Consider the following 26,633-nt stretch of genomic DNA (forward strand, 5'->3'; position numbering starts at 1 on the left):
CTCACAATTGTCTGGTCCTGGGATTCCGGATGGAGTTCAGGGCTCAGAAACCCCAGAGAGAATCCCACTGACCATTTGGAAAGTATATGTACAAAAGAAAAAAAAAACCTAAGAGAGTCTCCTTAACATTAAGTCGTTCTCCATTGAGTCTTACACAGTAACAAGTATTCACAATAATTATCTACGCCTATGCCTTAAACTCTGTTTACGTTTAGGAGCGACGGAGGATTGAAAGGTTAACATTTGGGGGGTGTCATTGGCAAAAGAACAGCATCTCTCGATAGACGGGGAGTGAACAATTAATAATGCAACACTTGTATTAAAATGTAAATGGGATCCTTTTGATCCCCCGTCAATTTACATAATTCCTATCATTAGCATTTATATAAATTCAATGGCAAATAACCTACAATCTTCCTATTTATCGTAAATTTCCTGTGTCACAGAAAAACGAAACATCGCCTTCACGCTTAATCTTAACACCCTTAACATTAACAGTGATGTCCTTTGAGCACAAGAGAGAGAAGCCTTTTGTCAAAAACACAACTTCTTCAGTGTTTGTTCTCCGTGGAAAATGTCGATAGAGATATGCCTTAGAGAAGAAGAACGCCTGGGCAAGATACAAAAATAAATATCCACACACCCTTCCGGGAAAAGTCTTCGGGGTGTTGTACGCTCAGACGGTGATTGCTTCGCGCTTCTTCGACTTCACGCTGTCTGACAAACTGCCCCGATGCTATAACACGACATTTTCCACATTGGCAGACGATTGGATCACAGAATTTGATGAATCTCGCGCTGTATTTGCAAAGTTCGCATCATCGCGCAGTGCCTTCGATGTTGATGATGTGGTCTCGATGCGATTGTTGTTCACGACATTGTTGCCGATGAGACTGTTGCGGTGAGAGCCATTCTTCGTCACTGCGTCGTCGTACGCCTTGAGCACCAGTTCGCCCGCCAAAACCGTTTGGGTGGATATTTCTGCGAAACGCAGGGCTGAAAATGGGGAACAAGTCATATTTAATATGTACTTGAATCAATAATTAAATATATGGTTTAAATAAATTGCGTAAGATCCCAAAAACTCAGGCAGTTGAGAGGCAAATTGCCTTACTTGCAACTTGGGTGGCGCAATCTTCCACTGTGGTTGGAGGCACATGCTTCTGGATCTTCTCCTTTTGATTGCAAGTCGCAGCAGTGACCATCACGGCCGCCATCATCGACTGGCCAGAGTTGGTGGTCTTATTGATGGCGCTGTATCGCACTGGCATCATGCTCTGGCGTACGTTCCGCTCTGGACGAATCAGGATGATGTAGAGCTGCAAGATTCAACAGTCAAGAAGAGCTGCCAATATGATAAAAGGGTCACTCACTTTTGGGGAAAACAGACACGCCACAGTAACGCTGGCTGATAGACTTATCGTAACAGACATTGATGTTATTCTCAGGGGAACGTGGTTCGCTGTACCAAAGTATAGCGGCACGAAAGCCAGCCAGATGACGCATGTGGTGTACATGGTAAATCCTGCAAAGCCAATATCTTATCGAGTGCACTTCGATGCGCAAAACTTCCCCCATAAATCAACTCACCGATATGCTTGGACTCATTGAATGCCTCTGGAATTTTGCGTGTTATCACGGCGTACACTGTACAGATGACAATGAGGACAATCGGATAGGAGAACGCTATCATGTAGGAAGCGTCGATGTACGAGTCACACACCAGGAGGTTGTCGTCACGCGTCGGGTAGTGATGGATGGCCCTGGAGGGCGAGATGACCATCCACACGCCGTTTATCAGCACCTGAATGAACGTCAAGCCCGTGCAGATGATCAACTGCGAGCGCGGGCTGATGAATGAGGGCCTCTTCGCCGACTGCTTGCCCGCCTTGAAGATGCGCGCAATGCGATTCGTCTTGGTCAGCAGGGCAGCATAGACCACAGTGAAGCAGAATCCGGCGCCGAATCTCTGGATACCGCACACAAGATTTGTGGGTCGCAAGACCAGCGCGAATGTGACGAAGTAGCACATCAGGATTCCCGCCAGAAGAACGTAGCTCAGCTCCCGGCCGGAAGCACGCACAACTGGAGTGTCGTTGTGCCTAGAATTTGGATGATTAAATTGTTAAGACGGCCACAATACAAGTTATCTCATTCAGTCAGAGCGTCAATGTTTAATGAGGCGCTGTTAATTCCGATCTGTTGATTCATTACACAGCAAATATAAATTGGATAAATTAAGATAATTCCTTTTATACTCCTCGATACACAATCATAGGATAGAAAATATTTTATTCATGCAGTGTTAATAATAGGATTAAAACCATGAACACGCCGCATTTTCGCTTATTTTGAACAAATATACCAGTTTAATGAAGAAAGGCGAAACATTTTTCCGTCACTTTCCTTAATCCGTTTGCTAATTGAACAACATTGCTGTTTTTCATTATAGAGAAATTTTTCCCTGTATAATAATGTCTTAAAATCCTTTTCTATTTATTAGAATAATTTTATTAATTCATCTAGAAAATTGATTTTAAGTATTTTGTATCATTTAACCAAGCATTGAACTTTATCTTCAGAACAGATTTTATCTTGTGATGATTAATTTCACTGACAACCACTGTATTGTTGAATTGACTGGGAAAACCATTTGGGAAATACCTGAGAAAGACTCCCACGACAAAGAGTGTAATCAGCATTCCCGTGGAGCTGAACGCCATGGCGCCGATGGCCCATCCGGACTCTGGGCGCAGGAACACCTCAGGGATTTCCTCGCAAACCTTCTTGTTGCGATCTGGGATGGTGCCCTCCTTGCACATGAGACACTGCGTCTCGTCGTGCGGATGGCGAATCTGATTTGGAGGAGAGCGCACAGAGTGAAATGGAGCTCAAAATTGCCGTGCCACATCCTCACCTGATACTGTGTGCAGTTGAAGCAGTGCCAGCAGCAACTTTCACCCTCGACGTACTTCTTCGCCTGGCCAAGCTCGCACGGCAAACTGCAAACGGACTCCGGCGGCTTCGGCTGATCCAATTTGAACTGCACATCTGCAAATGTTTACGGCAATTTGATGAGATGAGCGGCGATAAACACGAGCATCTGCATCAATCATCCGCCTCTCCTTTGCCACTCTCTCTCTCTCACTTTCTCTGTCTCGTCTTTCCCCAACACATAGTGTCGAAATGACTTTATTGATAGTATGGGGTCAATGGGAGTGTGAATTATTAAGTGACACCCTAATGGAAAAGTGCACGAGAGTATTTTATCCGGCACTCAATACATCGCTCAATATCTGTGGTGCAATTTGATTAATTACTCTCCATACCTGACATATTGATTCTCAATTCACCCTCGTAGTATTCGCCAACCTTTATCCACTTGTATTTGCCCAGTTCGGTCTGCTTGAAGTGGATTATGTTGTACCTCGCCGGTCCGTCACCATTCTGGTCAAATCTGAACTGATCCCCCGAGAGACCTGTCAATCAACAATCCTCTGAATCTCTGACTAAACAACTGAACATTTCCTCACATTACCTTCAAATTCCACATTCCTCAAGTACTTCAGCAACTCCGCGCCCTTCGTCGGTTTCATGGCGTCGCAAAGTCCTGGCTTTCCCTTGCACAGGTCCTGGTGCATGTCCCTGCAGAAGAACAACCCATTCATGAGCTGTTGGCGTACAATTTGCATAGAGTCTCACCTCAGAGCGTAAGCGAAGGCCATAACAGCGTCACTGACGAACTGCAATTGATCCTCAAAGTCCGTGTCATTCTTGGTCAGCATATTCGTGCGGTTACAAGGATCTGCATATCCCTTGTTGAACGGCGTCCGTGAGCTGTTGGGATACTTGCACTGGAAGTGATCTTCCCAGAATTCGACGAACCACGGATTGCGCTTGTTCTTCTCGACGGTCAATCCAAGAAAATACTCCTCGAACCCCTTGACGGGGTTCGCTTGGGGTTGAACCGAAAGCGTGCCTTCCACCTGAGGAACAGAGTTTAAAACACTGATGCTGCAATTGCGAATCCCTTCTATCTCACCTCAGCCTCGTTTGAGGCGGACACCAAGTTCCTGGCACTCCAGCCATCCGATCCTATCCAGGAAAACAATCCCGTGGCATTGTTGCGACGAACAGCCTTCATAACACCAGCCACTTCCTGGTCAGACCCAAAGATGATGGCGCCTAAATGTCAAGAGTTTCAATATATAAATATTCGAAACTCTGCCCATTCATATGCCCCGCCCTCTCATGAATTTACTTTGTATTACGTGTTCTTTTTTACTTCATCCCTAATTTCTGGGTACAATTTATCATTCCGACATTCTTTGTCTTGCTCTTGGAAAATTTCTTACCTCTAGCTCGCGGTTTTGTCTGTAGTTTATTGACGATCATGTCATATGTGGCATCCGGCGCCACTCCGGAATCCTTGGAGAGTTTCTCCTTCACGGCAATGCATATGTTGTGCTTGGCCAGCAAATCCTCGAGCTCCTCAAACGCCTTCAAGCCATAATTGCTCTCCTCGTAGATGATGGAGATGTAGCTCCAGCCCATTCTCCGCACAATCTCCACCATCGCCTTCACTTGATAGTGATCCGAGGGAATCGTTCGTGAGAAGTACTCAAAGCGCTGCTTGTTGCTCAACTCAGGACTCGTAGAGAAAAAGGACACCTGTAATTCATGCCAATTAATTGGACGCCTTCAGAGAGCAGTTAAGCTTTCACCCATAAATTTTTGCTCTAGCAAACACTCGAGAGGAAACCCATTACGGAGCTCCTATTTCTCAATCAATTGCCCATGAAGGATGTTTGCGAATTGGCGGAAAAAAACACTCTCCCATAAATGCTGATTGTGGACTTTAATTTGGTCCGAGACGCTTAATCCGGCCAGCCTTCACGTGGGCGTCCATTCCCCAGTCATAAAAGTCTATTTGATATTCCACCCACCATATTCGGCTTTCAATTGTTTGCCAACCCCAAGGAGCTCGCAGAGAGGATATTTAGCATTTATTTGCTTCCATCGCTTTTTTTTTCTTGCGGCCAGACACTCCCCGCATGCCATTCTCTTAAAGTAATTGAATTGGAAATGGAATTAAAATAGGGTGCTGTAATGTGGAATTGATACTCAATTTTCATTTTCAGACTTTTCCTTGCAGGAGAAGTGCAACGATTTGGTGAGAGCTTTTTAAGAAGGTGGACTAAGAGACGAATGCAGGATAAGCACAAGATGAGCTTGGATTACAATGGCTAGGAGTCTTGTGGGAAAATTAAATTCTAGGATTGAGCACAACACAATGCCTCGCTGCTTTCTTCTTGAAGGAGAAGGAAATTGTCTTCTTCGACGAGTGTTCCAGGAAGAAACATAAATCTGAGAATAACGAAATTTTTGAGAGGGAATTTTCCATTCAGTTTAGGGAAGAGCGAGGGCAGTTCGGTCACTAATCTTTATCACTCTTAAGGTATACGATTCAGCAGTTTAAAACAAATTTATAGAAAAATCTTATAGAACCTGAGAATTTTCTATTTTTCTACACAATCATTTTAATTGTTGTATAGAACACTCTCCGCATATTTTTGCGACTTTGTTTTCAAAAGCCTTTCAAAAGTTTTTGCATGTGAAGGATATGCAAAAGGAATGCCCACGGAATTATTGAACAATTCTTTTACGGCTCGCGATTTATATATGCAAATTAAAGTCATGAATGTTCAGAATAATTATAAACTCTTACATAGGTCAAGTAATTGGAGCATAACGAGAAAAGATAATAAATTAATTCAACTTTCAGTACTCGTTATTTCCTAAAAACCATTTTCTGTATTGATCTTGAAAATATTCTACGGTATCTGCAATTTTGCCTTGGGTATTAAGAGAAAGAACAGAAAATGATTTCTAATTACACAGACAAACTATTATGATGAATGTTATGATTTTTCCCACAAATGAAGTACAATTGCTCACCTGCGGAATCCTGAAGAGCCTGAGCAAATTGGCCACTTGGATGGAAGTTACCGAGGACGCGGCGCCCACGACGCCCGAGATGACCTTCCGGACCTGCGACTTGTTGCAGTGGTACTCCGCCCCGTCGATGTTGCTGATTGAGCCTGGCGAAGAGTGTGAGGTCAGGCGACAAGGGACATTGTGTGTGAGCTTAAATTGCGCGGGTGATTTAGGGTCTGCTCAGTAAGATATGATTTAGCGCGCTGGAAAGGCAATTTTCCAGACCAGTGGGCTAACTTATCTAAGAATTACCAGCTGTGCGACTTAAAATATGAGCAATCGTGGGAGGAGCAGGCGAAGATGCGCTCCACCCTCGTCATTTACATCAAGAAAAACGATTCCAAAACACGTGCTTTCCATAACACTTGAGGAGGGCAGAATTACCAAAATCGACGTCAGTGATTTAGTGAGAAGCAATGCAACGCAAAACTTTTCAATGAAGTCGAATTGCTGTGGAGAATTCCGGGGATAACTTTAAATCCACTCTTGGGGTATAATTTTCACAAGTAAACTTTCTCGCAGCAGATTTTCAGCTATGAAACTTTAACAACGCTTCTACAGAAGTTCCGTCTTCAATTGATAATACACTTTTCATGAGGATATCTTGTATGCTTTGCACTGAAATAAAAACTGAACGTTTGAAGGGTAAAACTATGTTGGGCTTTACAAAAAACAAGATATGTAAGGATCTGTCTGAAATTGCCCTTCTCTCCTCTATTTAATAGTTTGAAGACTTGTGCATGTAATCTTCGCTACTTGCCATAGAAAATGTGTGCCAAGACAGAATTTTCACGGGGAAAATGTCCTCAAGCATTGCTTCAAGTTCTTCCTGAATGACTTTTCGCAGGGAGTAAAATTGCAATGTCAGCTCTAAAGGAACTTCTTCTGAAAATTTCCACTCGATAAAACCGCAGTGGTTCGCAACGGAAACCCGCACAGATTAGTATCCATCTGCGCGCTCTTGATGGGAAACTTTGCTAATTTCCCACATTTCCGCATGTGCTTCTGTACCTTTGATGAAATCGAGAGCCATCTCGAGTCCGTATGTGTCTTTGTCGCAGTCGTCAAGAATGTGCGCGCCCAGAGTAATGTTCGGCAGGAGCTTCATCTGGTTTACCCTGTCCACGGTGTAGAGCATGGCCTCGAGGGCCTGCACTCCGCCCTGCGGCATTATCTTGCCACACGTCACGTTGTCCTCGCGCTCGTGCACCATCATCAGCCCGCCCAGGATCACCTGACCCTCTACCACAGCTTCGCGCTTCACTGGCCAGGGCGGTGGACTGGTGTCGGGCACACTGGGCGCCTCTTCGATCACGGAGGCCACGTGAAAATGGCCAGACCGCTGGAAGTCCTCGGGATCCAAGTGCAAGTGATGGTGGAAGTGTCTCTTGTGCTTGTGGCGCACATGGTGAGTGAAGTAGCCATTGTCCCACCAGAATGCATCTCCTGGCATGAGCAGACTCCCATTTCCTGGCCACTGAGACGCCACAAACTCAAAATTGACGAGGAGAAGTAAACTGAGAACACCATTGCGTGCTATTCCGTCATTCCACATCCTCACAGAAACGCACTGTTCAGCACTGCGAGGGATTTTCAATGCAGAATCACAAGCGATTCACTAAATACATGGTCGTTCCGGAGCACACCGGAAATATCGTGAGGATGAGCAACATTCTGAGATGTGAACGGGATAAATGTTATTGCTTGATTTCTCACTTCACTGAATTCAGTTGAGCAAATGCGTTCGGGCATTTCAATTATTTAATGAAAGCATAGAAATTTCAAATCATATCAATTGGAATTTACGTGAAAGGCAAAGATGTGACAAGAACAACTCTTGTTCTATTTTCATTTCCATAATTATCCCATATCGATGATCTTTGAATTCGTTAGAAAGTTTTTTAAACTAATGTCATATGTTGAAATCAAAATACGGAAATAGAAATTTTGGAGTTCCAAATATATTTTGAGCAAGAGAATCCCAAATTATGTCCACAGATTGTTAATTGAGTTCACTTGAGTAAATCGAGTTTTGTTGTAAAAGTTCCTCGTCCTTTAACTTTTCTTAAAGACACCCAAAATTGCCCGTGCGACAATTTGGAACGTATTTATAGTTAAAAGTGTGAGAAAAGTTTCACTAGCCAGCTATAATTTGCAAATGACCTATGATAAGTATGATGAAGTTTCGAAGTTTGAAAAACTTTCGAAACTCTTTCTAACGCCTGAGAAAGTTCCGGAAACCCACGCGAAAACGGATTTGCCCGCACAGCTTTGCTGTGAATTCAGTGTGAGAGAGATCCAATCATTGGGGAGCGTCTCACAAAAGGGCACGGCACGCACAATTCACTCAATTCGATGGCCTTTGAAGCGATCCTTCCACATTTTAATCACCACCACTGAACACTTCATCGTGGATATCCTCATTTTCCTCCAGCATATTCAGAAGAACCACGCACTCTTGAGAATGAAATGCTACCAAGTGTCCATTCAGTTCATCACGGATTTTTGGGGAAGCGCGGGAAAATTTACGTGTTTACACGATAACGACTCGAGGACGATTACTTTGTAATACAGTTGGCACAAATTAAAATTCCTCGCAGGACACTTCCCCGCATTCTGTCCCAGAGTTACTCTGGATTAGCGCAGGACAGTTGCGAACCAGGAGAAATCAGGCTGCGTACATCGCAGTCAGGGGAGGAAGTGGTCCCTTCCCCTGCAATCAATTCAAATATTTGAACTGTTATACAAGAGCTGTGCGACAGAAAGACTTAGCAGAGATCCTCAATGTGTACCAAACAGTTTTTGGAGATAAGAGATATAAGAGAATCCTGTTTCAGGACAAAAATACCTCTCGAATAGACCTCCCCTTTCGAAATACCTTCTCAAAACATTCACCAGATGGCGCAGTGTGCGCGGAAATAAATATTTAAAGGACTTTTAGGGCATAAAAAGAGTATCTCTGGCATCTTGGAAGACAGCAATAAAATTAAGTATGAATTGTACCACAAATTACTATAAATCTCTTTTTGGCGCTCATCAATAAATCCTGCCTCAGTAAATTAATAAATACATGGTATTAGATGTGAAGTAATTTCGCTTAAAGAGGATATTTTTCTCGTGAAACTGCGTAAGGAGAAATAGAATATTAATCCACCTTTTGAGAGACAATTCTTGACATTCTGCCTTCTGCCCTAATTATCTCTCCTTGAGAAATTCCTATATTAAGTTACTCTGTACCTTATTCTCATAAACAATAACTCAGTTTGTGTTGATTTTCACTCAATATCACGACATGAATTCCATAAATCTCATCATAAATTGAAATATGCTGACATTTAATGAAAACATTGAGATAAATCGTTTGATTTTCCACATGAAAACCTCATTAGTTTTATCAATGAATTATTTGCATTTTGATTTGAACTCATAATTGAAAATGGAATGAAATACATGGATTCCAAAAATTCAGTTAAATTTATCGAGTGCTCAATGACTAAATTATATTTGATTTTAAAATTGCTCATTTTTTTCTCAGTGCGCACATTACAACGAATTGCACTCAAATTGGCCTCGCAAATATATGCCTGAAGACAATTTAAATATATACACACTTTTAATTAGTGACAATTTGAGCGTGGAAAACATTTTTCCAACACCCTTTTTCCGGTGTGAACAAACCCACGCGTGGAAGCATGACAATAATTTATCTCTCACCTGAAAAGAGGACTCTCAACGTGAGTTTGTCGAGGAATTTGTCACAATTACGCTTTTTTGTCTTGACAAAACTGCCAAATTTCATTTAGTTTTCGATCATGAGATGGCAAACGAGACTATGAAATTACATTTAGAAATAAGATCAGCAAGAGAGTTCACTGGCACTCAAAGTGTTGTTGTTACACATTTCAACATTTGGGGGATTAAAATGGGTTGTGAAAAGTCACAGGGAAAACTTTTAGAATGAATTAGTAGATTTTACACCAAAGTTCAAGGTGAAAAACCGCAGAAAAATGACTTCAATTGGAGTTTCTTTTTACTCTCTTCAGAGGATTTTTAAAAGCAGCGAAGAACCTTTTAGTGATAGAAAATTCCATGGAATTTTCGTTTGCTGTTTTGCACAGCACTTTTACTTAGCGCAACGCAATACAATAGCTAATAATACTGGTGGATTTATATAAAATTGTGGAAGAGTACTTTTTAAGTTGGCTTTTATAAAATATGCTTTTTGTAGAAAATATTTTAAATGGAAATCCTTTTTCCATACAACTTTAAATTGTGGCACAAAGTGGTTCAGGAATCAGACAGAAACGATTTAAGTTCAAAAGTACACGTTGTGAATTTCCAGCCTAATTATAGTGATCTGAACAAAATTAAACTTAATAATAATTGTCAGAAAGAAATATACGATTTTATCAAATTATTCGTGCCTTTTCTGAAAAACACGAATATTTCGTCCGAAAGGATTGACTAATGAATTTCATGAGTTGTTGATGAATGCGATTTAAAGTTTCATGCTGATTGCTTAAAAGAAGTCCGAGTGTAGAAAATCAGGCTCTTCACAGAGTATTTCCTCGATGACGTTTTAGTTAGGATATTCTCTTGGGATAGCTTGAAGATTCAGTATTAACTTCTGATAATTTCTCATGCATAATATCTTGATTTCATGTGATTAATGAATCTCCACCGTCAAAATTTATGGTGAATGCTGTGCTATTATTCAACAATAAAATAATAAAATCCATTAAATCACTTTTATTGAATCAGTAAAACTGAGTCTTCAGCAACTGAACCCAGGATGTTTTCTCAAGAGGATTTAGAGATCAACATTTGCAGCCTGATGAAATAAGATGCTATTTGCAAAACACTAGAAGCCTGCAATATTCTAAACACCGCAGGAAATCCTCTGCATAATCCCCCAGATGGATGAGCGCACTCAGTCCCTCGTAAATCAGAGAGACTTAGGACGAATGCAGTGGAATACGGAGGTGATAAAGTGTGGAATGCGACTCACCTTTGATGAAGTCTAGGGCCATCTCGAGTCCGTAGGTGTCTTTGTCGCAGTCGTCGAGAATGTGTGCGCCCAGTGTGATGTTGGGCAGCAGATTGATGGCATTGACGCGGTCCAATGTGTAAAGCATGGCCTCGAGGGCCTGAATCCCACCCTGCGGCATAATCGGGCCACACGTGACGGAGTCTTCGCGCTCGTGCACCATCATGAGACCACCGAGGACCACGTCACCCTCCACGATGGCGGCGTGTTTGATGGGCCAAGCGGAGGTCTTGGGATCGGGCGCGGCACTCGACACTTCCTCAACCACTTGACTGGCGTTCAGGTAATCACCAAAGTCACCATCGCGATAATCACTGGCGTTCACCTGAATCACACTCTCCAGGAGCACTTCGTCCGGCACTCTGGGCACCAGATCACTGAGCACGCCGTCCTCCATGGACACATTGAAATCACCCTGAATCACTGTCACATTGGCCAGATCCTCCGGCGCCTCCTGGGCATTGGCGAGACACAGAATCACGATGGGGAAGAGCTGAGCAATCGTCACCATTGCCGATCCTCGGCTGAGCCTTAGCATGAATCCATGATCCAGCACTGAAATCCTCTCCGCTGCATCACACTGTCACCGCCGATGGCCAGCTGTTGTGCCCAGCAATCCTCAGGGGCATCATCCGCGCGCCAAAGATGAAGACTCAACACTGATTCTGGCCCTCCAGAGACAGCATCCAAGAAGCACAATTCAACACGTTAATTCTCTCTCTCTCGGCGGGGAAATTGTCATTACAACAGAATTTTTCCACGCATGCGCGCGATTTTCCCCTCTTTCAAAAAGGATGAATTTGGAGGAGAATTGAGGGAGGATTCGTCAAGTCTCCTTTGAGAACAGTACTTTCAAAGGGGTTTTCCAGTGAAACTCTCCTTTTTTCGAAGGGGTGTCTCTCCCCTCGAAGGGGTTTTTCACCATCAAAAGAATTGTGATCAAAGTTTGCAAACCCAAAGTCAATGCAAAAACAATTTTGAAAAAGAGATATTTGCTTTAAATATTGTTTAAGCCACGCCCACACGCATGTCCCGTCCAGAATCCGTGCGTTCACAGAAGAAAATTTACATTAAAAAATGATTTTTTAACTCAAATTGCAATAGCCCCATTTTGTGTTATATAGTACAGTAAGTAAAATATTCAGACATATTTAAGTGTAAATTTTCTCCGTACACAACGGGAAATCTTGAATTTCCATCCAGTCTTGTGAAGAAATATCCTCAAATGACGAAAATTCTACGGTTTCCCTCTCGAAATAATTAAGCAATCAAATGGTGAATGAAATACTCCTGACTGAAATCATTCAGTGTGCTTAAAGCCCACGATTGAGGACTCATCCTGAGGATTTAATTGCACAGTTGAGCGAGTCACGAAATGTTTCTGCACGAAATATTGACTGGGCACCAGTTTTGATGGTGATTTTTGTGAGGATGAAGTGCTTATTCTTGGGAGTGGTTTTCGCGGGGATTCTCCTGAGGATCAACGGTGTGGTTTATCTGCGGAGCAGGAGTATGAAAGGGCCGCGGACATGGAGGAATGGTGTTGAGTGTATCAAGAGCATCGCCAGTTTCTACTTCCAGGAAGCTCGAGTGCTGAGAACGAAGTCAATCACCGTTGTTCAGTTGACGAATCTCTCCAGTCCAGCGCGGGAGATTAACGTGGAATTTGCTAAAATCGCCAATGCTCTGGTGGAGGAGGAATTCTTTACGGATAGCGTCATTCGAGTCAATTCGGACAAGAATGTTCTCGAGCAGGACTTCAATGAGGACGACTTCAAGCCATCCATTCCCTCTGATTACTACGTCATCGTCACGGATAGCAATGCAAGAGTGTCAAGATACATCAAGAAAATACTCAGGAAGACGATTACCTGGAACTCCAAGGGTAAATTCCTGATTCTCTTCAACAGCGCCAGAACTCTGGCCATGGATGAGAATCTGACGAAATTCGTGGAGGCGTTCTTTAGGGAGTTGTACGATAAGTTCGATATCAGCAACGTGATGTACGCTTACTCCACGGGATTGATGACTTACCAGTTCTTCAGGAGCAAACTCTTCCAAAGGAGCGACGATGGGAAATGTGCACTGGTCATCGCCCAGGCGCTGGATACTTGCAGCGAGGGAAAGATTCCCACGCAGCAGCTCCTGCTGCAGCAATCTCTGGAGACCACTGCAATGACCCTCAATGATTGCCATCTGAAGCTCTGCTGCACCGTGGCGCCGCCGTTTGTGGACGAAGGCTGCGCGACTGGAGTGGAGATTACAATGATGCACATCATTCAAACTCGGATGCAATTCGACATGGAAGTTGTTTGCACGAACATGGCCCGCGGCGAGGTGGAAGACGGAACGGCAACAGACCTCCTGGCAGAACTGGTGGACAGGAAGTGTGATATGCTGGTGGGCGCCTTTTTTCCCGACAACGATCTCGTGGACTTCGGTCAGTCGGTGCCCTACCTGGCCGACAGCTACACGTGGTACGTGCCTCTAGCGGAGCCTCGAGCCGCCTGGAAAGGCCTCATCGTGATCTTCCTGCCCACCACGTGGCTCCTGCTGATCTTCTCACTCATCTGCTCCGGCACAGTTTGGTTCGTCCTCGGCAGACAGTCTCCGCGCGAGGATCAGCACCACAAACTGCCCATTCTGTGTCTCCTCAACGCTTGGCAAGTCCTGCTGGGCATCAGCGCCAACAACCGTCCCAGATTCATCCCGCTCCGCATCATCTTCCTCAGCCTCGCCCTCTACGCCCTCAATATCGGCACCATCTACACCTCGAAGCTCATCACGGTCTTCACGACGACCGTGTACGACGAGCAAATCGATTCGCCAGAGGATATCATCGCCTCGGGGCTGCCCTACGGAGGCCGCCTGGAGTACATGGACTGGTTCGAGAACGATGAGCCCCTGGACAAGGCGATCCTCCGGAATTACAATCATTCCGCCAATTTTCTGCCCACCATCGCGAATCTTAAGCGCGTGAAGGACGGAAAGCAGATCCTCCTGGCCAATCGCATGTTCGTCCTCAGCAACAACTACGAGAACATGATTTACGGCTTCCCGAACAAAGTCTTTTCCAATCCAATGGAAATTATCACGTCCAAAGGTAAATTGGTAAAATGAGGCGCAACAACACGATGAAAAGTGTTCGCCAATTCGCTTTTCTAACTCTTCAAGGAGAACAAAAAATCCCTGAAATTGTCCACAAGACAGTTGAGAATTTTGAGCATTCTCATTAGATGGGAAATGGATTTAAACATACCTTAACTCACCCTTTCTGAAGTGGTTAACTTCAACTCCATTTTCGCACAATCCCAACAGTTGACAGAGAAGATTATAAAATCATTTCCCCCTCAGGCTTTCCCTTACTGCTCGATATCAACGACATTATCAGCACGCTTAAGGACGCCGGCGTCATGTTCAAGCTGTACGGGGACTTCATGTACAATAACACGATACTGTGGAACATCCGAACTCAGAACGGCGCCGGTGAGTGTATATCAGGTTTATTTAAATACAATAAAGTAGTGAAGGAATCTCCTCTTAAATACAGGAATAGAACGGACTGTCTTGAGTGTGAGACACCTCCAGGGCGCCTTCATTGTCCTCATGTACGGCTACGGCCTCAGCTTTGCTGTGTTCGCTGCCGAGCTCGCACGCCGCCGCTGGTTCTCGCACTAATACGCCGGCGAGGAGATGCCTTCACGCGCTATCTTACAGCAATTGCAAAATAAAGACACACGGAGTCTCAAAGGAAAATTCGATAAGTCTCAGTCGCTCGCCCGCCGCTTCCGCAGGAAGCTGAAGCGATCCAGGAGGGCGTGGAAAATGCCGCCGGGAATGCGCTGGTGTTTGTTGATCAGCTCCTCAATGGCGAACGCTGTGCGCTGCTTCAGCTCCTCGGGCGACATTTTGGGATCATAGGGGATGGGCGGCCCCAGAAACGTGCGCAGCTTCACCGGGAAGCCCCCGTAAATGGGGCGCACGGGGATGTGCGTGGCGTTGTAGAACTTGATGAGCCAGCGCTTCAGGATTCCCACGGAGCGGAAGGCCTCGCGCAAGTTCTGCGTGAACATGGGAATGATGGGCACTTTGGCCTCCAACGCCACCTTGGCGAAGCCTATCCGGTTCTTCCACAGCAGCTCGTAGCAGTTGTCCCCGAACTGCGCCTCATACACGCCGCCCGGCGAGATGGCCAGCAGATTGCCGTCGCGCAGTGTCGCCGTGCAGGACTGAATCGTGCCCGGGCTCACTTTGCACGCGTCGCTGATGATGCCCCAGCCGGGGATTTTGAACAGGAACCTGTCTGCCACCGTGTAGATGAGGCGGTTCTTGGCCAGGAGCACGCGCGCCACAAAGTAGTACATGTCAATTGGCACGGCGCCGTGATAGTACACGATCAGCGCCGGGCTATCTTGGGGCAGATGGTGCAGCCCGATCACTTCATAGCCGTGATACAGCCACGCGTGCGCGTCCCACACTGCCGACACGATCTTCCTGCCCACGTCCCAGAAGTCCAGATCGCTGGACACAGCTTGCATGATGATTCGCCTGCGAAGAAGAGAAATTCAACGTTTAATCCTCGTTTGTATTGCCTGTTTTGAAGCTACATTTAAGCAACTGGAAGCGATATAGCTAACAATTTCAGTATATTGACTTCTTACAAATTTCAGACCTCAAATATACCGTCTTTAAAGCACCTAATCGAGAATCTGTGTAAATTCATAGAGTTTTAATGTATTTTCAGCTATAAAACATCCACTTGAAGAAGTTTTTACAAGCGTTGTTTGAATGTTTTTTTTCTACAAAATCGTAAATATTACCAAATTTACGTGAAAAGCGACAAAAGTTGCGTCATAAGCAGCACTTTTCACGGTCTTTCATTCCATATGCATGAATTCATAGATAACTTGTTATTTGAAAAGTACATAAACAGTACAATGAAAATATCACCAGAAAAACATAGCAAAGGATGTTCTGTGATTGACAAAGTGTGTTAAGTCTCGAGCTTAATCTTGGTTTAGTTTCTTCTCGACTTAAGCCGCGTCTCTCAAGCACGTTAATTATTATAAATAAGCTCAAAAAGTAGAACTGAAGCTAACTCAACCCGGTTTTAGTCTATGCTGAATGAGTTGAATGGAAAATGAGGAAATGAGCGAAGCCTTAAGAAAGTGATGATTAAGAGTTGGTAATTCTTTTTCGCATAGATTTTTTCCAGTGTAGCGAAATGCATGCGTTGCAGGCAAGTATTAATTCTAAGTAAGTCATGCTGTTGGAACAAAGGAAACAGCGTCAATCGCTGTCCAAGCACAGCTTTGACTCATTGTCTGAGCCGAAGAGGGACTGAAATGCGCGGAATTCTTATCATAGGCTGTTTTTTGCTATGTCGCGCTGAGAGCGCTTAGATAAATACAATCATCATTTTTTGCTGATGCCCACCAAACCTGAAGTGTTGTGCTTGCTTAGAGATCTACGCAATTCCCGAGGCGGAGCCCGCCATGAGTCCGTGCACTCCCGGATTACCTGTGCAGTTTGTAAATGTAGAGGAAGATTGAGGTGAAATAAATGAGTCCGACGAACACCAGTGGCAGCATGAAGGTGATGACGAGGGGCGTTAGAAGCCTGTAGAGCCATATTGAGTAATCGAGATCGATGTATTGGCCTGCAAGGGAGGGTGAGAGTCAGCGTGGTGACCTTGCCCAGGTTTCCCGGGACGGGAAGTGCGTGCGAAGCAGATGAGAACAGGTGCAGTGGTGACCTTACCCAGGGAATCTCCGAAGTACTTGAGGAACGTCGCATTCGCTGGCGCTTCCATGGTGTGGAGTGGACTCATCACTGCCTCCGCAGTCACTATTGTCACATTATTTATCACTACGGCCAGTCGCGGCGAGGAAAACGACGCGGAAGCCTGGGAAACAGCGATTGGGCTCTCGAGGGCAAACGCGTTGGCAATGTTGACAATGCCATTTGACAGTCGAGTCAGTCTTTTTCTAGCAGTTGCATGGAGTCGGGAGTATTCTGGAAACTGCCTATTTTTCCGCCTTATCGCATGGAAACCACACATATTCCGGTTCCAAATGCAAGGTTAGTGGCTTGTGGATCTTTTTCTCTCAATTAAGTGTGAAAATTGTGTGGGAGAAGACTTACAGATTGAGTGATTTTCAGGTGTCATCAACCTCCTGAATAGTTCAGCGATATCCTTAGCCTTTGGTGACATCCTCTGGCGAGGAATTCACTTTGCCTTTGAGACAGTTTACCATCGTGAGAGATACAATGGGATACTGCAAGTGGCTCAGCTTGTATTCACCAGGAGTTCCTGGTCATTCAGCATTTTGGGTCTAAAACTCTTCTGGAGTTTTTACACGGGAAACTTCGGAAATCCCTGCGAAGAAATATACAAACCGGTGCTGTTTGGCCTCCTGTACTGCTTCTTCCGGTGGCACTACGAAGGCTCACCCCTCGCCAACATGAGATCCTTGCGCACTCTTCGCGGTTTGGACTGCGGAACGAACATGGCGTATAGCTTCTTTCACGGTTACCTCAATATCATCCTGCCCAACAGGGGAGACGCCAACATGGGTCTGGTGGAAAGAATTGAAATCTTCGAGTCCAACGAAGGCATTGAGATTCCCGTGAAGAAGCTCTTCCTGCTCATTCCCAATGATCTCTACTTCCCACCCCGTCTGTCCGACATGTCAGACGACATCGTGATGATCGGAAGATTGGAATACACTCTGCGCGATCGCGCCGGCATCACTGGTCGCCAGTACACCAACACCGTGTACCAGCTCCTGCCACAGAAAATTTACGTGGTGGCCGAAGGCGCAACGCCTCTGCTCACGTTCCTGGAAAGCTGCCGTCAGGACGAGATCACCAACAGCTGCTCTCGAGAAGTCGTCGCGAAGTTCCACCAGACCTTGGAGCGCCTGCTAAACTCCGTTCCGGAGTGTCGTGACACATTTGTCTTGATTCCCTTCAGCGAGAAGACGAGCTCCGGTGAGCCAACAAATGTGGCAAAGCTCCTCTCGGATGCTATCAGGAAGCAACTCTACCTCAAAGCAGCATGACAAAGGTCTTTTTGCCATTTTAGCAAAATACAAAGTAATATATTCCCGTAAAGTACGACTATTGCTGATGAAGCTGACCAATCTTCAAATCTCCAACGGTCACTGACCTTGCCATTTGTCGTTCTAGCAGTTTTTCCCACGACGCACGTTCGGCTCTCTTCACGTCGTTGCTTGGCTGTCAGTGCAATTTGGGAGATCTTCTGTGCGGAAAAAGGGCAAAAATGCTGTGAAAAATCCCCAAAATCCACTGATAAACAGCCATTTAGTGTTCACTGTGACGCGTGTCGTGTGCTGTGTGACCCGACGATCGAGGGGCTTCGCGATTATCGCGTGTACGTGGTGTTTTCCGTGACTCCAATGGCGAGATCACGCAGTTGAGTGAAAGTGCCAAAAAAGACACTCCGTGCCTCGCCTGGCGCAAGCTGCCCACTGGCCCAGCTGGCCTGCGCCCCCGTGGACACCGTGGCGCAATGCTGAGTGCGTAGTGTGCGGGCGGAAGTGCACAGCAACGCCCACGTCGGAAGAGATAGTGTGGACTGGAGTTCCGTGTGTGTTGGTATCAGTGATATGGCCGTGCCTCCGCCACCAGCCCCACCCGCGCCGCCCCCAGCGCCCATCGCGAAGCTGGGTGGCAGCAGCGGGGGCGGGGACGCGCGCAGCGCCCTTCTGCAGTCCATCCAGAAGGGCACGAAGCTGAAGAAGACCGTGACTGTGGACAAGAGCGGGCCCGCGATCGCGGGCAAACTCGTGAGCGACGCGGGTGCCCCAGTGAGGGCGGCGGGCAAGCCGCCGGACGACGCGCCAAAGCTGGCGGGGATCTTCGGGGGAATGTCGTCAATGCCAAAGCTAAAACCCGTGGGATCGAGAGGTGAGCTACTTCCGGGCGGGGAACAGAGAGCAGCGCCTCGGCGCGCGGGCCAGAACAAAGGGATCGCGTCTGGGGGGCCTTTTCTGGGCCATGTGTGTGGCCTTTGTGCCGTCTCAAGGAGATCACAAATGTCTCTGTGGCGCGTATTAGTCATCGATGATTGTGAGCCACACGGAGTGATGTCATAACAGCAGCCAAATGGCACTCCAGCGACGATTGACGAGTCAGAGACGCACGGGCAGGATTGCCTAAGTTCCACGGCACTTGCAAAGAATGCTCATATCGTGCCTACGATCAATTAGGATTTTATGCCATTTCCTCCATGAACTTCCTCAGTTTTCTAATCAATATATTCTTTAAATTAATTCCAACAGTGCATTTTAGCTGACAAGTAAATACTTTTCTGACGACACGTCTTTAGAAAACAGCGATAGTAAAGTGGGAATCTCTTGGGAAATGTCTGGTGACGTCATATGAATTTTAATGGCATGTTTCTGAAGATTTTCTTCGAAATGAAGCAATTAAAAAAAAATTAAAAATCTTTACCTTCTATTTGGAGGTGAAAGAAGCCAGGAAAATCCTATACTTTCACTTTTATCTGTCGATTCATCTATTTGGGCGGTGCTTCGGAGTGGGAGGAGCTAAATTGGGGAGCAATATCTCATTTCCTTGTGCAAATGCTTTCAGGACCGGGACAGGTGAGTCCATTGTCGCCAGCGAAGGACGTGGTGGACAGCGATGGAAGCCGGAGCGAACGGGTAAATGACACTGTAGCTCTGGATTTCAATTCTGAGCTCACAAAGCATTTAACCCTGAAAAAGCAGAAGCAGCAGAAGGGCGTCACGGAGGCCAATTTGAAGATCAATCGTGGGCCTCCGCCGAATCCACCGCTGAAAACCAGCACAATTGTAAGGCCCGAGTGATGATGTGGAGAAGTTGTGATAAAGTGGGTTAATTGATTATGACGCTTTGTAGACTCCTCCGGACAGTGACGCGTCGAGGAGCGCCCCGTCGCACTCTCCGGAGGCCAGACGGTATCCTAGTGCGGCCACGGAAGTGATTTCAAGCAGCGCAGTGGCCAACAAGTCGTCGCTGTTCAACAACATGGGCAGCCAGTCGCAGCAGATGCACAAACCAAATCACGGAAAGCCAAATCTGGCACCAAAGCCACCAGGAGCGCCGCCAGGAAGCGTGGGGAAGTCGGTGGCGCGGCATCACAGCATGAAGTCACCCAGGTATTGGAGAATCTGTCACTTTGTGATGTGTTTGTGTGTGCGCTTTTCCATGAGCCTTCTGTCCAGGGAAAAGAGGCACTTTTTGGCCAATGGCGTAAGGATTGGAAATTGGAGAAATTAATAGATAAAAATAATCTTTTATGCTGCTTCGCCTTAACCGGGATGGAACGTACTATTTTTTCGAGCCCACTCGAGACACGTGAGATCTTTAGTGGAATCTAAACTAAGTGTTTTAACCACATTTATTGTCCATTTGTATCACTTTCGAGAAGACATGGTAGAAGAGGATCTCTTTCACTGAATACACAAAAAGAAACACCTTATCTGTGTGGTGACTTTTGAGTGCTCCAAGGGAGGATTTAATGGATGTTCTGCTTCTACTCTTTGTCCAGATCACCTCCGGTGACGCCATCGAACCTGGGAGGTCCTGTCTTTCCCACTGGGAGTCACTTTGGCACGCTGAGGGGCACGCAGCAGTTATTCCAGTCACAAGAATCCATTCACGTCAACGGAAGGCCTTCTGGTGAGTCCGCGAGGCGACAATGTACCTCTGCCTGGTGCGCCTAATGATGTTTCTTTTCTCTGCAGGACGTCCGACTGTGGCTCCACCACCGCGGCCACCGGCCAGCCGCCCTCCGCCGCCGCCAATTCGCAGTGTAAGCAATACAAATCTCTCCAATCTGCCGTCTGGATCGCTGTCGACGCCCATTGCTGATCCGCAGGCCAATTCGTCTTCGCTGAACAACGTGTCGGCGCTGAAGGAGCAGCTGAAGACGCAGATTCCACTCGCGGGCACGCTATCGCGGCCCAGTGAGCCCAAGGTGGTGAACGGCAGCGTCGCCCCACCATTGCCACCTCATAGAACATGTCCAGCGCCTCCGCCACCCGTTACGCGACAAGTCAATGTAATTTGTGTGCTTTCTGTCTTCATTTGTCCATAATCTCACCTGGCTTTTATCACTCTAATCTAATCTAATTTGCCACGGTCACTCGCTAATTGTGTGTCGACTTCTTTTCGCCACAGAACGCCAGCAATGTTCCTCCAGTGCCGCCACAGAGGCACTCCTCGATCAGGAATTCATCGGGTACGAGCATGAGTGGGACGTACGGCGGCGAGACGGCGACGGTGGAGAGTAACGGACGCCTGGTGGTGGATCTGGAGGCGCGATACGCCGTGATGTTCCGCAGCGTGACGGAATTCCCGCGGCCGCAGCCGTTCGCCAACATCCCCAAAATCTACGCGAGCTCCCACACGAGCAGAACGTCAAATGGTATGTAAGAGTTGATGGCCTCGCTGCAGGACATTCCACTTATTTTTTTCTGTTTCTTTGGGGGAAATTCTGAGGGCAGGAGGAGTGTTTTGAGCGAGTAGTGCATGATGGAGAGCGCATGATATGGAGTAGGTTTTAAGACTTATTTTGTACTCTTTATTTCTTATTCATCAGCTCGAGGGCATTTATAGCTATGATTTAATTCCGGAAAAGGGATCGTTTATTCTCAGTTGCGACAGAGTGATTATTTAGTTTTCCGAATGATTTATCAGTGTTAATAGCACAGTTAGAAACAGTGTTGATTAAATTAAAATAAATATGCACTAATCATTGAATGAAGTTAGAAATGTCATTAAATATTCTCAGATTACCTACTTTAGTGCTTAGTTTGATGGTTTAATTCCAATAGACCCCCAAAAAAGAACAGAATGCACTTTAGAACACAATCATTTGACATATTTTGTAGCACTTAAATCTGTTTTTTTCTTAAATTGATTTATGTAATTCCAGTTATTAATAATAATTACATGTAAAAGATCGTTTTAAACAATGTGAATCGCAACTGGGAATTGAACAGCTGTCAGGCTGACAGTAAATTAACTGTCAATGTCAAATTGGCTGCTGAATGACCCCTTTTTCACACATTTCACAGTAGATTACTTGTAATTAATTTCTTCCTCATTAATTTCTGCATATGAAAATCATTTTTATGTATTCACAAGCGAATAAATTTTCTCGCTGACCATTTTTATCAAACATATAATTTAGCTTGTGCGTGTGTAGATGTATAAAGGAGAGAAGCATATTTTTTTTAGTGACAGATAAGAGCGTAGAAGTGCTTTGTACATTTTGATAAATCGAGAAAGATGATGATAAATGTCTTTATGTGCGATTGAAAGAGAGAGAGAGAGAAACCCACGTTCTTTTATCATTTTGCATACGCGATAAAAGTTGGAGAGTCGCGCAAACAACGAGCCCCAAAGCCTCCGATTCAGCAGCAGTGTTCGCCAAAGCTCAATGAATACAATTACTATTCGCGCGAGATATCAAATTGCTAGAGGGTGAATCGCTGAGGTGGTGTTTTTGTACATAAACAAGGAGGAAGGATAGGCATTTTCTAGATGATTTGGTTTTTATATCCTTTGTTTCTCTTTCTGAATGTTCTTCTAGGGTAAATATTTTACCGTGTGAGATGATGATGAGAAAGAAATTCTACACAATACAAAGAATTGTAGCCTGTTTGAGATAATTGAAAGAAGGAATTCATCGAAGAGTGTGAAAATCCTCAACAATAATATTGAAATAGAGTTAGTAGATAAATTCCACAGAGGTTTTATTATTATTTAATCTTTAATTTTTCTCTTGTGTATTATTTTTTCTTCGGGTTGTACTTAAAAAGAAATGGGATTTTTCTGTATGGTTTTCTTGTGAGGGAAATAAAAAGAAAGAAAGGAAGATGAGGAAGAAAACTATGGAAATGTATTAATGTTAACCGATGAATAATCAGAGGAATTATATTATAATTTAGTGGTGAGGAAGTGAAAGAGAGAGAAAGCAAAAACTAGTGTTTATTTGATAGTTTTTAACTACTTACAAAATATTTTCCTGTATTTGAAAACTAATTGTTATATACTTTTTTTTGTAATAATTTCGGATGGAAGAATGTTGTATTTTTCGCCAGTTACGCATTATAAGCAATTGTATTTTACAACATACACATTATTTTCCGGCGACGCGTTATCTAAAGAAGAGGAAAAAGTTTATAAATTTAAATACTAGTCAAATGAAAAATTTTAATATAACAATAATAAAATGATTATAATCCAAAAAGGCCGTTGTGTTTGAATGGTGGCAATTTCCCGCGTTCTCGCACTTTCTGCTAGAATGTCCCACGAAATGTCCCTCCACATGGCGCGGCCAACTTCACGCGCATCTGTGCTGTCGCCGCGATCTGCGTGGTGTGCAAAAAGAGAAACTCGCGGAGCGTGGAAAAAGTACGAATTTGGCGAGCAAGTGCGCTATGAGCAGGGATTAGTGGTTGTGTGGCGAGGACATTGGACTGTGAAGATGTTGAAGAAGCTCAAGCAGCATCATATCCTACAAGATGCACAGCTGCAGCGGCTGCAGAGTCACAAGTATTCCTGCCAGTCGAGCAGCCTACTGGATCCCATCCTGCAGCCATGGTGGAACTTTCTGGTCAGGAGGATCCCCATGTCGCTGGCGCCCAACCTCATCACCATCGTGGGCCTCGCGGTGAACATCGCGACGGCGCTGGTGCTGATTCTGTGAGTGCCAAATATTCCTTATGTAAGGGGCGCGCGCTGATCGACCACTTCCCTTTGCAGCTACAGTCCAGACGCCAAGGGCGACCCGCCGGCGTGGGCGTGCTTCCTCTGCGCCGCGGGACTGTTCGCCTACCAGAGTCTGGACGCCATCGACGGAAAACAAGCGCGTCGCACGAACTCCTCGAGTCCACTCGGGGAGCTGTTCGATCACGGCTGCGATTCCATCTCCACCGTGTTCGTGGCGCTGTCCGCGTGCATCTCCGTCCAGATCGGGCACCATCCCTACTGGATGTTCTTCCAGTGCTTCTGTGCAATGACACTCTTCTACTGCGCCCACTGGCAGTGCTACGTCTCGGGGACGCTGCGTTTCGGCAAGATCGACGTTACGGAGGCGCAGGTCATCATCATGGGCATTCATGTGATATCAGGCATCTTCGGGGCGTCCGTGTGGAAGACGAAGGTGAGCTCTTTTCGAGGTTAGAAACGTCATCAAGCGTTGGCTGCCCCAAAATTTCAAATACTCTCGGCCCAACCGGCGATTCGTGAATCAATTTAATCTCTCTAAATATTCATTAGCAAAGAGAATCTTTCGCATCGTGAAATTCAAGCCACACAGAGGCGCTTGAGTGACACAGAAAGAGATATTTTTTTTTCCCCTCTATAGAGAAAATCACACCACTTTTATTGCCCTTTTTTATTACACGCACCATCTCTCTTTCACACTTTTCATCTCCTCTCAGCAAAACTTATCCATTGAGCGCCACACTTTCTGATAAATTCTCCATCCATGACTGATTTGCTTGTCCCTCAAATTGCCACGAGAGAGAGAGAGAAGTGCGCGCGATAAGGAAGGTGCGTGTTGCGGGGATTTGTTTTTTTTGTGAAGTAATTGAGGTGATTTCGCAGGAGTTTTATTGGTCAGAAATCGAACGATTTCTGGGCGCGCATTTCCCAACTCACTTCCACACCGTTTGATAAGCATTGAGGGGCGAGAGCGAAGGAATTTCAGACAACGCTCCGCTATTCATGACACATTATAAATTCAACCTTCAACCTTGGCCCCCGATTGAAGTCATGACACGCTGAATACGAGACTTTTGCATTGTCTTTCCTAGAAATGAGGTGTTCAAGCTGGGTTTTTCTGCCGCAAATGTCTCCCCAGACTTCACTTGATGCCCGGAAAATCTGTGATTGTAAGAAGTAATTTTGATGCCAGAAATCAAGGACTTGAAAAATCACAAATCAAGGTTATTAAATCTGAGACACAAACCAGGGATATTTTAGGAATGTGATTTCAAGACCAAATTTCTTGATTACAAAGCTTTTAAGCAGAAAACTATATGTGAATATTCAGAATAATCATGATAAAGCGCTAATATAATAAATATTCTAATAGATTGAGGAAATGTGTCAATTAAAGAGGATTTTCATGTCAAAATCATATAACTTTTATTAGGGAAATTTTAGTCAGGACACTTTTTTCAGATTTCAATGTGTTTGTTGAATATGAAACTTGATCTTAATGAATCTTTATTCGTCATTATTCTATTAGGAAAACTATTCTTCCTCCACACATTGGTGCATTAGAGATTCATAAGTGTTAGGAGGAAGTCAGATTTACGGATAAACTTGTTTTAAACCGCGACGCAACTGAATGAATTGTTTATTATTATTATTATGACTTTTTCTAATGAGCTTTTTTTTTGCTTTCCAGATTGCAGGAATTGAACTCTGGTATTTTGTGGCATTCTCCACGATAATCCTCGGCTCGATGTCTCTGGTGCAGATCTTTTCGGTGATTCTGGCCGGCGGCGTGGGCAAGAATGGCTCAACTGTGGCTGTGAGTTCGGCTGAACAATCTGGTGGTGAAAAGGGATCAAACTGACGCTCCCTCTAATTCGCAGGGCACTAGTGTTCTCTCACCGATCATCCCCTTTTCCATGATTCTCGTGCCGGCGTTCATCATCTCGCAGAAGTCCACCGAGGACGTGTTTGAGACGTATCCGTCGCTGTACATCATCACGTTTGGCATGGTGGCGGCCAAGGTGACAAACCGCCTCGTGGTGGCGCACATGACAAAGAGCGAGCTGGAGTATCTGGACAAGGGACTCATCGGGCCACTCATGCTCTTCCTCAATCAATACTTCAACAACTTCCTGCCAGAGCGCCTGGTGCTGTTCGGCGCCACGGCGTGGTGCACCTTCGACCTCTTCAAGTATTGCTCGGAAGTGAGTGCCTTCGCTTCCTTCACTGCGCAGTTGGGCATTGGGGAATGGAGGCTTTTGCCCCTCAATAATCTTTTGCTGGGTTAAAATTTTGACTGGAAATCTACGGAAAAATTGTTTGATTTCCAATGTTTCTGATCAAAAAGTCACAATAAGCTAAAAAACATACCTAAATTACCATGACTTCGGCAAAAAATTGCTTGTTTTCGCAATTTTTCTCTAGCAAAATGCGTAAATTGAATCTGTCCTAAGTGCTTTTCTTTTGTGTCCTGCAGGTTTGCCTAGAAATTTGCGACCACCTGAAAATCTACTTGTTTAAGATAGCCCACAGCGGTTCTGGGGGTGGCTCGGGACCGAAGGAGGAGCACAACAATGGTGCGAATCACGTGCACAGCGCAACGCAGCCACATCGAAAGCAGAACCGCACGAACAGGCGGAACATCAACTGAAAGTCATCATCATCCCTGATAGAAGAGCAACCCTTTTACCAATTAGTTGAGCGCCTGGACGCTAGACAGTCCTCACCTCTGATAATTTGTGGATATACATAATGAGATATAAATGGTAAAAGAAAGAACAGCCGAGACTTTCATTTGCAATTTCATTACTTTTATTTCATGTTGCATCTTTTTTCTCTCCTC

At 45.2% G+C, this 26,633-nt stretch overlaps 6 protein-coding genes across 11 annotated transcripts; 4 read left to right on the forward strand and 2 right to left on the reverse strand.

The window, feature by feature from the left end:
• Positions 1 to 26: 26 nt before the first annotated feature.
• On the reverse strand, positions 27 to 8,551 carry LOC132265696 (metabotropic glutamate receptor 2). Its single transcript, XM_059766457.1, has 14 exons — positions 8,338 to 8,551; positions 7,009 to 7,671; positions 5,959 to 6,101; positions 4,356 to 4,671; positions 4,043 to 4,185; positions 3,703 to 3,986; positions 3,539 to 3,645; positions 3,330 to 3,479; positions 2,918 to 3,051; positions 2,665 to 2,855; positions 1,591 to 2,102; positions 1,374 to 1,525; positions 1,115 to 1,319; positions 27 to 996 (listed from the first exon to the last, which is right to left on the reverse strand). The coding sequence occupies exons 2-14, from the start codon at positions 7,550 to 7,552 to the stop codon at positions 737 to 739; spliced, it is 3,141 nt and encodes a 1,046-aa protein (XP_059622440.1). The 5' UTR covers positions 7,553 to 7,671; positions 8,338 to 8,551; the 3' UTR covers positions 27 to 736.
• Positions 8,552 to 12,475: 3,924 nt separating this feature from the next.
• On the forward strand, positions 12,476 to 14,722 carry LOC132256010 (uncharacterized). Its single transcript, XM_059752189.1, has 3 exons — positions 12,476 to 14,147; positions 14,399 to 14,483; positions 14,575 to 14,722. The coding sequence occupies exons 1-3, from the start codon at positions 12,476 to 12,478 to the stop codon at positions 14,720 to 14,722; spliced, it is 1,905 nt and encodes a 634-aa protein (XP_059608172.1).
• An 89-nt stretch (positions 14,723 to 14,811) lies between these two features.
• On the reverse strand, positions 14,812 to 16,914 carry LOC132256428 (monoacylglycerol/Diacylglycerol O-acyltransferase). Its single transcript, XM_059752842.1, has 3 exons — positions 16,805 to 16,914; positions 16,565 to 16,703; positions 14,812 to 15,592 (listed from the first exon to the last, which is right to left on the reverse strand). Exons 1-3 carry the CDS (start codon positions 16,872 to 16,874, stop codon positions 14,812 to 14,814), a joined length of 990 nt encoding a protein of 329 aa, XP_059608825.1. The 5' UTR covers positions 16,875 to 16,914.
• Positions 16,915 to 16,992: 78 nt separating this feature from the next.
• Positions 16,993 to 18,341, forward strand: LOC132256427 (stimulator of interferon genes protein homolog). Of its 3 annotated transcripts, none has more exons than XM_059752841.1 (3): positions 16,993 to 17,125; positions 17,207 to 18,113; positions 18,239 to 18,341. In XM_059752841.1, exons 1-2 carry the CDS (start codon positions 16,993 to 16,995, stop codon positions 18,106 to 18,108), a joined length of 1,035 nt encoding a protein of 344 aa, XP_059608824.1. In that variant the 3' UTR covers positions 18,109 to 18,113; positions 18,239 to 18,341. The 3 variants fall into 3 exon arrangements, with proteins under 3 accessions (XP_059608824.1, XP_059608822.1, XP_059608823.1); XM_059752839.1 differs by having other exon boundaries at positions 18,236 to 18,311; XM_059752840.1 differs by lacking the exon at positions 18,239 to 18,341 and having other exon boundaries at positions 17,207 to 18,152.
• A 334-nt stretch (positions 18,342 to 18,675) lies between these two features.
• LOC132256424 (WAS/WASL-interacting protein family member 2) lies at positions 18,676 to 23,313 on the forward strand. Of its 4 annotated transcripts, none has more exons than XM_059752836.1 (7): positions 18,676 to 18,976; positions 19,664 to 19,884; positions 19,952 to 20,211; positions 20,604 to 20,734; positions 20,800 to 21,116; positions 21,236 to 21,482; positions 21,562 to 23,313. In XM_059752836.1, exons 1-7 carry the CDS (start codon positions 18,676 to 18,678, stop codon positions 21,573 to 21,575), a joined length of 1,491 nt encoding a protein of 496 aa, XP_059608819.1. In that variant the 3' UTR covers positions 21,576 to 23,313. The 4 variants fall into 4 exon arrangements, with proteins under 4 accessions (XP_059608819.1, XP_059608817.1, XP_059608820.1 ...); XM_059752834.1 differs by having other exon boundaries at positions 22,434 to 23,313; XM_059752837.1 differs by having other exon boundaries at positions 22,653 to 23,313.
• A 38-nt stretch (positions 23,314 to 23,351) lies between these two features.
• LOC132256425 (cholinephosphotransferase 1) lies at positions 23,352 to 26,571 on the forward strand. The gene is made up of 5 exons (XM_059752838.1): positions 23,352 to 23,767; positions 23,828 to 24,227; positions 25,482 to 25,607; positions 25,672 to 25,995; positions 26,268 to 26,571. Exons 1-5 carry the CDS (start codon positions 23,367 to 23,369, stop codon positions 26,439 to 26,441), a joined length of 1,425 nt encoding a protein of 474 aa, XP_059608821.1. The 5' UTR covers positions 23,352 to 23,366; the 3' UTR covers positions 26,442 to 26,571.
• Positions 26,572 to 26,633: the final 62 nt, after the last annotated feature.

Source organism: Phlebotomus argentipes, unplaced genomic scaffold (genome assembly GCF_947086385.1).
Source record: "Phlebotomus argentipes unplaced genomic scaffold, Phlebotomus argentipes genome assembly contig_5, whole genome shotgun sequence".
NCBI lineage: Eukaryota > Metazoa > Arthropoda > Insecta > Diptera > Psychodidae > Phlebotomus > Phlebotomus argentipes.